General features: G+C 47.3%; 1 protein-coding gene across 8 annotated transcripts in view; it reads right to left on the bottom strand.

The window, feature by feature from the left end:
* The window catches only part of CLOCK (clock circadian regulator), a 430,837-nt gene that overhangs the window by 284,408 nt on the left and 133,659 nt on the right, over nt 1-12,770 (bottom strand). For all 8 annotated transcript variants that reach the window (XM_029587462.1, XM_029587474.1, XM_029587432.1 and 5 more), the window contains one exon: nt 3,010-3,069. In XM_029587462.1, coding sequence (XP_029443322.1) covers nt 3,010-3,069 — 60 coding nt within the window. The remainder of the gene's footprint in view (nt 1-3,009; nt 3,070-12,770) is intronic.

Raw genomic sequence — 12,770 nt, 5'->3', positions numbered from 1 at the left:
GTTGTAAGTGTGCATTGAAAATGGCTACAGCCCGAAGTTGATGTGCCTTTACCTTTGAAGACAGAATCTTCGACTGCACAGAGTAGCAAAAATGGATGCATTGGGTCAATCAGCTCACTAGCGTGCGTTTAGTTACCGGAGCATTCGGATTGTAGGAAAGGAAGAGTTGTGAATGATGGTTGGGTGTACTAGTCCGTTTCTTATAGTATGCCTGCATCCTTTTGCAATCTAGAGTATGGAGTACAGCCTCCCGACTGGAGGCATGTGGTCGTGGAAAAAAGATCGGTAAGGTTATAGTCTGGTTGAGATTGAAATGCCAAGACCACCTTCGGGAGGAAGGATGGATATGTCCGAAGAGTGACTTTGTCATGATAGAACTGGAGGTAGGAGGCATATTGTACCAGAGCTTGAAGTTCGCACATCCTCCAGACGTGCTCAGACTTCTGAGCGCGTCTGAACACAATGCAGTTGACGATATGAGACTTGCTGCAATTTAACAAAAGGTATCCTGTGAAGTAGCCCACTAATGAATGTCATTCAGTACATTGACCACAGCTATATGTTTACTGAAATCCCTGTTTAGAGACCATATGATGCGCTTTTACACACTCCATCTGCATGAATTTGAATGTGATGTAACAGAGCCCCTGATGCAGCCCCTTTGAGAGAGGGCGAAACTCGGCCTGAGTCGGGCTTTTTAAAGATTTTAGCTCTCCAATAAAGGATTGAAATTTGGACATTTTGGCTTCTAATCTTTATCTTGTTGCCTCCACGGCTTTGTCAGATAGCCTTCCTTGCTGCTTTCTCAATGCATTTCTGTAGCACTTTGCCTTTGAGTGGAATCAGAGGGAACACATACATCAAGGATCCCTCCCAGCACAGCAGGAAGTCGTCCTGAGCTATTTAGTTAGAGCTGGGATATAGGGAGCAGAACTTTGGTAACTGTGTGTTGCGATCAGTGGCGAAGAGATCTACAGTCGGAAGCCCCCATCAACAAAAGAGGGAGGCTGCTACCTGCCGGTGCAATGTCCACTCATGGGGGTGGAAGATCCTGCTTAGATGGTCTGCTTCGGTGTTTCGTATACTGGGCAGGTGCACTGGGCTACAGTGGGCCGATTTTCACATATGAAACTTGAGGTCAGTCTTTTTCAAAGCAGGTGACACTGTCGGCTCCATTGGGACATCAAAGATTTTCAACAAACAATGGGCTTCAGCCCTGGGATCAGGTAGTTTTTTGCTTTCCAGGTTGAACACCTCTCCCACCTTTTCTATAAACCTTGAATACGACAGGTCTTCTGGTGGAGACGTGGGATCCGGAGGGTCCACAAGAGGGTCAGAGGGTATATGCCTGCAGAGGACCCAGGAGATGGCAGCGAGGAAGATATCAGTTCCTCTGCGGGAGGGGGGCTGAGTATATCCAGTGGTTGCAAAGGGTCTGCAGGCTCCTCACGTGAAGAGGGAACAGGAGAAGACGCAACGCTCTCTGCAGAGGGGCTAGAGGGAGATCGCTGAAGCTGGGTGGATACTATGGAATCGCAAAAAGCCTGTAGGATTCCCATAATCTGAGACATAGACTGCGACTCAACAATATGAAGCAACAGGACTCTGGAAGTGGATTTCCTACTCCGTTTGACTAGGGGGGGCTGTCCCCTGTCTGCCCAAGGGGAATCCGGCAGTGTGACCTGGTGACTCATGCCTTTGGTGTCCTCGTCCGACCAGACTTTATCCCATAACCTCTTCCCTTGTCGGGTAAGCTCCCGCTCTGCCGAAGGTGAAGTTGGAGAGCAACCAAAAGTGTGAGGGGCGCCCACATCAGAAGCTCCCGAGTCCACATCTAAGAGTGTGAAGAAAGGTAGAGAGGTCTTAGCGCGGTGTACTGTTTTCCTCATCGAGTTATGAGGCTCATGGGGCTGATGCATCGCATGCGTCGACAACAAATGGCGGGTCTTCTCCTTGGCCTTCCCCGGCGCCAGTCGTGAGCGGGGAATCACCTTCAAGGCCTATCGCGTTGAGTGCATGGTTGTAGGCTTCGGCACTGGGTGAGTCAATGGCTTGGCATCTCGCTTCGTGCCTCTGAGCCCGACGCTCCTCCTTTGTGCTTTGACCAACATTCTGCATCATGCTTGTGTGGAGCAGTGTACTGAGTCGGCACCCTCAATATATCTGACGCAGATGGATCAGTGCATGATGCGGCCTCGGGCATCAGCTCTGAATGGCGCTGGTTGTGGTCCGTGGCCCAGTCTTTCGGGGATCTGGCCCCATGTGACTTACTGGATGTAGGTAGGAGACACATTTGTGCAGGTCCGGCCTCTTGGGTTCTCGGCCCGGAGACGACTGCACCGATCTTTATGAAGGGGTGTATGAGTCTGAAGCGTCTGCTCTCTTAAGTTCGGCCAATTTGGCTGCTGATTGTCGTCGGGCCCGAAGAGACATCCTGCCGCAGTCCCAGCAGGATGTCTGATCATATTCCGGGCCCAGGCAGATGTAGCAAACTGTGTCTCTATTCGTGGACAAGATTTTTCCACATCTGCAGAATTTGAACCCCGGAGTCTTGGGGGCCATGATGGCACTGAAAAGTGCCGTTGTGAGTTCGCATGAGCAAAGTGGAAGGGAGAAAGAAGAAGGAATAAGAGGCGAGATAGAGAGAGAAGCACCCTCGACTGTTGCTGCACAGCAAAACGAAAAACTGAGGCGATGCGGGAAGGCATGTAGGAGCTCATCTCTTTTTTTCAACGTTCTGAGAGAAGTTCCCGCATCAGGCTGCCAGGGGACACTCCCAAACAGTATGGCTAATTCAGCCTGCTTTATCTGTGGGAAAAAATGAAGTACACCTCCAATTTTATCATATTTATACATATGTGTAGAAATGTTGCATTTTTCAATTTTTTCATACAGAATTTAAAAAAAAGAAACTTCCAGAAACGTATCTCTCTCCAGACCTTCACATTTTTATGTGTATGTATTTAAAAGCAAAACATCAGAATAAGAAACAACGTTATTTTGTCCTACCGTTTTGCTTTATCTTTATCATCTTCTTCCACCAACCCATCAAAAATACTAACATCATCTCTACAAGAGAAAAATAGAGAAGAGATCATGAAGACACAAACAGAGCAAGATTTGTGTAAGTTAAGCAAAATTCATTCATAAAGCCCAATGGGGTAGATATTCAAACATAGTCAGTTGAGTAATTAGCCGGGTAAGACTTATCTGGCTAACTTACAAGGAATATTCAGCAGCACAGCGATGCTGCGGAATATCCCCAAATTAAGCACTAGTTAGCAGGATAAGTCTTATCAGGCTAACTTTAGCCATGTTATTGAGCAGATCTAACTTATCTGGTTAGCTTAACCAGATAAGTTTCAATATCGCTACTTATCCAGCTAAGTTAACCAGATGTAGCTCCTCCTGGGAATGCCTATATTCTGCTCACCACTTGGCCAGTTAAGTACTTATCTGGCTAAGTGGCAGCCGCTGAATAGAACCAGATATTCAGTTGCCGCCACTTAGCAGGATTAGCCCCTACTTATCCAGTTAAGTAATGCTGAATATCAGTCTCAATAAATTTAAATATCTGCCCATGTGACCATGAGAGACTGCTTGGAATAGCTCTAGAAGCTATTTGACTGATTAGAATTCATTTGTGTTAGCTTTCATTTGTTAACAGAATACACTACTGCTATATTGTGTTCTGGGTCACTGGTTCTTGCCATAAATACAATTTAAACCCAAACATTTTTTGCACATCAGGGAAAGGAGGTCTTTGTTTCACTGGTGAATCCTGTAAGTATCGGAGATGCAACATCAACTCAGGAACTAGGTGGTATTCAGTGCCTGGGAGAGTACAGTCACAACAGCAATTGCCCTATATATATATATATATCTCGCCCACCACTACCCAAAACCTGAACCCTGCCATGGAGAAGCTTTGAGCAGTAGACTATACATTGAAATCTGCCCAGTATAAGTGCATGAAGTCCTGCTCTGGAATTAAAAATATATCAAGTCCTGGTTTATTGAACAAAATATGTAATAACTTTCACCTTTCCTCCCCTAAATTACTACATACAATCCAATTTTGCTTATATTTATTATGTCTATATCAATATATTTATTCATTTATCTACATCTCTCTAGATCTATATAGCTAGGAAGCAGCCTTCAGAGCCTTATCATCACTGGCTTACCTACATCTTCTTGGAGTAATTTAGTCAAGCTTGGGTAGTTAGATGAACACACTGAGCTTGGTACCTTCCTAGCAGATGGTGTTAACATTCTCTTAGAACCAGACAACCTCTCTGAAAATATTTTACCATACAAATTGTTACTACTCAAATAACTATGGGGTCTATTACTAAGCAGCACTAACACATTAACAAGTATTAAATGCACTAACATGCACTATTTTTTTATTAGTGCAAATTTTTACACAAAATATTAAATTTTATTAAAATGCAAATATATGATAATCAGTATATTTTAATGTATGTGTCTCATGACAAGTCAGCGTTACCGCAGAAACTTTAACTACGACTCCATAGATATAGGTTAAGTTTTTTGGGAAAAAGCACATTAGCATATGTTTTTAATGCATGCAAATCCAGTGCTTTAACAAAACTATTCATTGAAGGGCATAAGCCTTTAGTGAAATGCAATTCAATATTGTCCAATTACACACATAACCATACATTTTTAATGCACTTTAGTAAACAAATCCCTATATGTATGTAATCTTAGAAAAACAATCTAATTAATATCTAGAATTTAGGATACATCTGAACGAGACTGGCACAGTATGCTTTGTATATTAGCACACAGCTCTAGTAGTTGTATTGGTCCTGGAGAAAAAAAGCTTATCTTTGTACATTGAGATACCTTTTTACTGAAACAAAGGAAAATGGTTAATACATGAATTTTTGAGATCACACAGGACAATGATTTTATAGTATTTCTGCTTGGGCAATTTTGTTTGGTAAAGGGTATTTCTTGTTTTTCTTTTGCTGCTTCCTGAGGTTCCCCATTCCTAATCTCCCTACTGATGTGTCCTAGGGGGAGCATCTTGCACACACATCCTGTCTTCCTTCTTGCCTAATATGTCTCTCAGGGGCTTGTTCCGCCAGCTTTCAGGATTCTTATAACTATATAGTACACTGCTGCCTCCTTGTGACAGTTGTTCATCCATCTCAGAGCGACTCTCTGAGCCCTGTCGCTGGAATATGATCCTCAAGCCATTTTGGGAGTGAGAAGGCTCCCCTAATCCTCCTTACTCCTGGCCAGCAGGAAGAAAAAGTGCTTCATACCTACATCAGCCTTCTCTGCTGGTCGGTCAGTATCATGGCAGGAATGACTATGTGCTGGCAGATCCCACAAGATTCTAGTCAAACTGTGAGGAGACTGACATTTTTCTTTCTTATTACTATGTAAGCCGCTATGGATTTTAGATTTAGTGGGATAGATTTTTTTTAAATAAATAAATTTACAGTTTGAAGAACTCTCTCCTGCCAGCCAAGGCTAGAGAGAGGTCTAAGGATTGAGACAAATGTTTGTATTTGAAAGAGAGAGATCCAGCAACCTCCTTCTGCAGCCAGTTCAGCACTTCACACTGCATGTTTTATCATCACTATAAAACTCAGATCTCTTCTGCAGATGTGATCAAGTATGATCTCTGCACTGAAATTCAGTGCAGAGTTTGTTAACACACAGGTTAAAATGTTCTCCCGACACACAGGCCGATACAGTAAAGTGGGGCCGTGGTTACCCCGCTCTTAACCCGCTTTCTACTCACTTTCCGGCCGCGTTAGCCCTTCCTGCGATACACTATCCCCTTTAACCCATCCTCACCGCCTCTTTAAATCACCGGGTAAAGCAAATGTTGCTTACCTGATGTAACAGGTGTTCTCACAGGACAGCAGGATGTTAGTCCTCACAAATGGGTGACATCGAGGATGGAGCCCAACCACGGAAAACTTCTGTCAAAGTTTCAGGAACTTTGACTGGCCCCTACTGGGCATGCCCAGCACTGCACCAACCCTGCAGCCAGCAGGGGTCTCCCTTCAGTCTTGTTTTTATAGCTACAGGCAGTGCCGAAAAATAAATAAACGAACCCAACACCGCGGGGCGGTGGGCGGGTTTCGTGAGGACTAACATCCTGCTGTCCTGTGAGAACACCTGTTACATCAGGTAAGCAACATTTGCTTTCTCACAGGACAAGCAGGATGGTTGTCCTCACAAATGGGTGAGTACCGAGCTGAGGATGTCCTGACTTACACCAAATGTACCCAACGGTGTGCAACAGGCACAATAACTGGGGTGGAATTTGGTAAAGGACATCCGCACCCTACCGGGAAGGTGGAAGGGTGTTGGTACATTATGTTGGAAAAAGGTTACGCAAGACAGATTGGCCGAAGATGGAATCTTGTCTTCCAGCTTTATCCAAACAATAGTGGGCTGCAAAGGTATGGAGGGAATTCCAGGTTGCAGCTTTGCAGATGTCAGGAAGCGGCACCGATCGAAGGTGTGCTACTGAAGTCGCCATGGCCCTCACAGAGTGTGCTTTAACACGGTCTTGAAAAGGAATGCCAGCTTGCTGATAGCAAAAGGAGATGCAGTCCGCCAACCAGGAGGAAAGAGCCTGCTTACCCACAGGTTGTCCTAACTTGTTAGGATGGAAAGAGACGAATAATTGAGTGCTCTTCCTGTGAGAAACTGTACGGTCTAGATAAAAGGCTAGAGCACGTTTACAGTCCAAGGTATGCAGAGTCTGTTCCCCGGAGTTGGAGTGGGGCCTGGGAAAGAAGATAGGTAGTATGATGGATTGATTGATGTGAAACTCCGAAACTACCTTAGGTAAAAATTTAGGGTGAGTGCGGAGTACCGCCCGGTCCTGCAGGAGTTTAGTGTAAGGCGGATAGGTAACTAGGGCCTGTAATTCACTAACCCTGCGAGCTGAAGTGATAGCTAAAAGAAATAGCACTTTCCATGTGAGATATTTTAGATCACAGGAGTGCAGAGGTTCGAAAGGTGGTTTCATTAGACGACCAAGAACCAGTTTAAGGTCCCAAGATGGGGCCGGAGGACGTAAAGGTGGCTTCAAATGGAGCAAGCCTTTAAGAAAGCGTGTTACCAGGGGTTGTATGGAAATAGGGACACCCCCGATACCTTTATGGAAGGCGGCTACCGCACTGACATGCATTCTTATAGAAGAGGTTTTAAGTCCTGATTCTGATAGATGCCACAAATAGTCCAAGAATTTAGAGATTGGACAGGAAAGGGGACTGAGAAGTGCACCATGATGTGTACCTTTTCCATTTGTATGAGTAAGATCTTCTTGTTGAAGGTTTTCGTGAAGCTATCAGGACACGAGAAACCGATTCCGAAAGGTTAAATGGCTGAAGGACTAACCTTTCAACATCCATGCCGTCAGGAACAAGGCCTGGAGGTTGGGATGGAGGAGGCATCCGTTGTTTTGAGTGAGCAGATGCGGGTCCTTTCCCAGAGGAATGTGCCTGCAGATGGAGAGATCCTGGAGTATGGGAAACCACACTTGGCGTGGCCAGTGCGGTGCTATCAGGATCATGGTTCCTCCGTCCTGGCGTAGCTTCACGAGAGTCCTCGACAGAAGAGGAAGTGGAGGGAATGCATAGAGCAGACCTGTTGTCCAGGTGAGGGAGAATGCATCCCTGGGCCGAGAGTGTTGGCTCTGAATGAGAGAGCAGTAATTGTCCACTTTGTGGTTCTGAGGGGACGCAAAGAGGTCTATGTGGGGATAACTCCACTTGTGAAACAAAGAGGTCGCTACCAGAGGATTGAGTGACCACTCGTGTGGTTGGAAGACTCGGCTGAGCTGGTCTGCCAAGACGTTGTCTACTCCCGGCAAGTAGATGGCCTTGAGGTACATGGAGCGGGAGAGGGCTTCCGCCCAAATCTGCGCAGCTTCCTGACACAGAAGGAAGGAGCCTGTGCCTCCCTGCTTGTTTATGTACCACATGGCCACCTGGTTGTCTGTCTGAATTAAGATTGCGTGGTTTGATAGGCAATCTTGAAAGGTCCTGAGAGCATAGCGAATTGCTCGCAGCTCCAGGAAATTTATCTGGTGTTTGGCTTCCTCTGGTGACCAGAATCCTTGAGTTTGTAGAGTGTTTACATGGGCTCCCCAACCGATGTTGGAAGCGTCGGTGGTGAGGATTATCTGGGGATCTGGTGGAAGAAAGGGCAAGCCCTGTAGGAGGTTGAATTGATTTGTCCACCAGACAAGAGACAGGCGGAGTGCATTTGTGATTGTAACAAGGGAGGTCAGAGGCTGAAGAGCCTGAGTCCATTGTTGTCTTAGAGTCCATTGTGTGACTCTCATGGCGAGATGAGCCATGGGAGTTACATGGACGGAGGAGGCCATGTGTCCCAGGAGAACGAGGAATTGGCGAGCAGTGGCTGTGCGTTGAGACTGCAGCTGGCGAGCTAGGGACACAAGAGCTATTGCTCTTTGATGAGGAAGGTAGGCCTTTGCTTGTAAGGTGTCCAAGTCTGCCCCAATGAAGGATAAGGTTTGAGATGGGACTACATAGCATTTCTCGTAATTGACTAGAAACCCTAGAGAAAGTAAGGTTTGAATTGTTAGGGTCAGGGAGGACCGAGCCAGTTGCTGGGTTGGGGCCCTGACTAACCAATCGTCCAGGTAGGGGTAGACGTGGACACCTTCCTGTCTGAGGAATGCTGCTACCACCACGAGACATTTGGTAAAGACTCGTGGTGCAGATGCCAGGCCGAAAGGTAGTACTTTGTATTGGTAGTGGTTTCGGCCTACCAGAAAACACAGGTATTTGCGATGAGATTGTGTGATCGCAATGTGAGTATATGCGTCTTTTAGGTCTAGAGAGCATAGCCAATCCCCTCTTTGTAGGAAAGGGAGCAGCGAGCCCAGGGTTACCATCTTGAACTTCTCCTTGTAAAGGTACTTGTTGAGGGCCCGTAGGTCTAGGATTGGACGAAGTCCTCCTGACTTTTTTGGGATCAGGAAGTACCTGGAGTAGAACCCTAGCCCTTGTTGTAAGGGAGGAACGGGTTCTATAGCGTTCGAAAGTAGGAGAAGAGAAACTTCTTGCTCTAAAAGAGCAGAGTGATCGGTATGTCTCCACGCCGGCAGAGGTGGGGAGTCTGGAGGGAGAGACTGGAAATTGAGGTGGTAACCCTGTGCAATGATTGCTATCACCCATTGATCTGTGGTGATGTGTTGCCACCTTCCTAGGAAATGGCACAGCCATCCCCCTACTAGTATAGTTGAAAGAGGGGTTTGGTAAATGCTCTCCAGGTGAAAATCAAAAACCTGCAGCAGGGCCAGGTGGTGGAGCTGCTGATGGCTTTTGTTTGTGTGTCTGGCGAGGTTGAGTCTTACGATAAGACCTTGCAGGCCTAGACTTGGTTGAAGGGGGATAATACTTCCGTGTACGGAAGAAAGACTTTTTGGAGTCCTTCCTAAACGTTTGTTTAGAAGGCAAGTCAGGAGGAATAGATGAGAGCTGTTTAAGTGTCTCATGATGATCCTTTAATTCAGCAACAATTTGTTGAATTTGCTCGCCAAACAAATTATCCCCTAGGCAGGGTAAATCAGATAGCCTGTCTTGAACTTCTAGTCGCAGGTCAGATGACTTAAGCCAAGCCCAGCGTCTGGCTGAGATGGCTGTGGCTGAAATTCTAGTGGAAGCATCGAAGATGTCATAAGCTGTTCTTACTTCGTGCTTCCCAGCTTCAAATCCTTTATTTAGGAGGGATTGAAGCTGTGGCTGGAATTGTTCAGGCAAGGCATCCGTGTATTCCTGCATCTGTTTCAGGAGGACTCTATTATATTGAGTCATATAAAGCTGATAAGAAGCTATTCTGGAAATCAGCATAGCTCCTTGATACACCTTCCTACCTATATTATCTAGGAATTTGTTTTCCTTAGTAGGAGGCACTGAAGAGTGTGGCTTCAGTCGTTTAGCTTTCTTTTGAGCTGATTCTACGACTACGGAATGATGGTCTAATTGAGGTTTTTGAAAACCAGGAGCTGACTGTACAAGATATGTAGAGTCAGCTTTTTTGTTGACCGGGGAAACAGTGCCAGGAGATTCCCAATTCTTTTTAAGGAGGTCTAGAAAAACCTGATGAATGGGAATAGAAGTGATGATTTTAGGGGCATCCAGGAATTGGAGCAATTCCATCATCTGGTGCCTTTCATCTTGTTCAGATTGGAGTTGGAAAGGAACCAACTCTGACATTTCCTTCACAAAATTTATGAAAGAGAGGTCCTCAGGGGGAGAACGCTTTCTACTCTCTGCAGGAGAGGGTGGTGAAGGCAAATCATCGGTGTCAGTAGAGGTATCATCACCCCAAGTGTCATAGGGATCTTGGTGATGACTTGTAGGACCTCGAGGGGGTTGAACCCCTGAGGGTCCAGGTTGAGGCTCCGAAATATTGGTTGGAGTCACCGGGGGCATCGAGAAAATCCTCGATGGAATCGGTGCCGGTATCGGTGCCGGTGTGGGCACCGAAGGAATCTGTGTCGGTCTCGATGGAATCGGTGCCGGCATCGGAAACCTCGGTGGAGCAGAGGTGCGTATCGCCCCCGAGGAGAAGGTCAGTGGCGAGGGACGACATGGCACCGATGGAACTATCCCCGAAGGGGGAATCCGATACGGTGTTTCTCCACCTGATGAAAAACCTGTCGGTGACAGCGGTCTTGCCGGTGATGCAGGCATGACCGGTGGAAGGGCTGTCATGAGCGCTTCCATCTGGTTTAGCAACGGAGCCAGTGCTGCTGCAATCGGCTCGGAGGTCGGTTCCACCCTCGGTGCCGGTGTCGGAGGAGGTTGGAATCGTTGCATCGCCTTGTCGATGGCCTCCTGGACCAGCCGGTCCAGTTCTGCCCGGAGACCAGGGGTAACAAGACCCGGCTCGACGGGAGAGGGAGGCTGAGGCTGAGCCGGAGGGATCACCGTCACCGGTGGAATCACGGCTCCCAAACCCCGAGGGGGTGAGGGTTGCCTCGGTGCCTGCGAAACAGGAGTGGACGGTGCCACCTCTGATCGAGGCTTTTTTGGCGGTGGCTCGGTCTGGACGGAGGTCGATGACGTCGATTCCTCGACAGGCCGAGACTTATGACGTCGATGGCGATGTTTCTCCTTTCGATCCCCACGAGCATCAGGGGAAGGAACGGGAGTCGATGGCCGGGAAGTCACCGAAGGCGGACGGTCACCGAAGGGGTGTCGATGATGAGACCTCGTCGGTGCCGGTTCCGATGACGTCGATGCAATCGATGGCGTTGGGGTACGAGCGTGGAAGAGGAGCCCCATCTTCTCCATTCTGGCTTTGCGACCCTTTGGAGTCATTAGAGCACATTTGGTGCAAGTCAGAACATCATGCTCGCTTCCCAAACATAAAACACAGACTCCATGGGGGTCTGTGATTGACATAGTTCGGGTACAGTCCGGACACCGACGAAACCCCGACGCCATGGCGAAAAGCCAAAAATTTAGCCGCAGTGGAGGCTTGAGGTGAAGCAAGCCCTTCAGAAAAACATGTTACAAGGGGTTGTACTGATATGGGTACATCCCCGACACCTTTATGGAAGGCGGCTACCGCACTGACATGCATTCTGATGGAAGAAGTTTTTAGACCTGACTCTGACAAATGCCAGAGATAGTCCAAAAACTTCGTGATTGGACAGGTAAAGGGGTCAAGGGACTGAGAAGAGCACCATGACGTAAACCTGTTCCATTTTTAAGAGTAAGATTTTCTCGTGGAAGGCTTCCATGAAGCAATCAGGACACGGGAAACTGGTTCAGAAAGGTTAAGTAGCTGAAAGATTAACCTATCAGGATCCTGGTTCCTTTGTCCTAACGTAACTTCACGAGAGTCTTCGAGAGAGAGAGAGAAGAGGAAGTGGAGGGAATGCATAAAGAAGATCGGTTGCCCACGAGAGGGAGAATGCATCTCTGGGCTGAGAGTGTTTGCTGCAAATGAGAGAGCAGAAGTTCTCTATTTTGCGGTTTTGAGGAGACGCAAAGAGGTCTATCTGAGGATATCCCCATTGTTGGAAGATGGAGTTCGCTACTGAGAGTTTGAGAGACCACTCATGTGGTTGAAAGATGCGACTCAGCTTGTCTGCCAACACATTGTACACTCCCAGCAAGTAGGTGGCCCTGAGGTACATCGAATGGGAGAGAGCTTCCACCCATATCTGTGCAGCTTCCTGACACAGAAGGAAGGAGCCCGTGCCTCCCTGTTTGTTGATGTACCACATAGCCACCTGGTTGTCCGTCTGGATCAGGATAACTTGATTTGAGAGGTGATCCTGAAATGCCCTGAGAGCATATCTGATTGCTCGAAGCTCCAGGAAATTTATTTGGTGTTTGGCTTCCTCTGGAGACCAAGATCCTTGTGTCTGCAGATTGGCCACATGGGCTCCCCAGCAGAGGTTGGAAGCATTGGTGGTGAGAGTTAATTGAGGGTCTGGAGCCTGAAAGGGCAAGCCTTGGAGGAGATTGATCTGATTTTTCCACCAGGCAAGAGACTGACGGAGTGAGTCAGTTACGTGGACAATGGTTGACAGGGGCTGAATGCGTTGAGTCCATTGAGACCTTTGAGTCCACTGCATGACTCTCATGGCCAAACGGGTCATTGGTGTGACCTGAACTGAGGATGCCACGTGTCCCAGGAGGATGAGAAAGTGGCGTGCAGTCGTGGAGTGCTGAGACTGCAGCTGATGTGCAAGACACACGAGGGTGAGAGCTCGCTGT

The sequence above is a fragment of the Rhinatrema bivittatum genome, chromosome 1, assembly GCF_901001135.1.
Source record: "Rhinatrema bivittatum chromosome 1, aRhiBiv1.1, whole genome shotgun sequence".
NCBI lineage: Eukaryota > Metazoa > Chordata > Amphibia > Gymnophiona > Rhinatrematidae > Rhinatrema > Rhinatrema bivittatum.
Note: the sequence above shows the minus strand (reverse complement) of the source record. Positions and strands in the feature narration are given on the sequence as shown.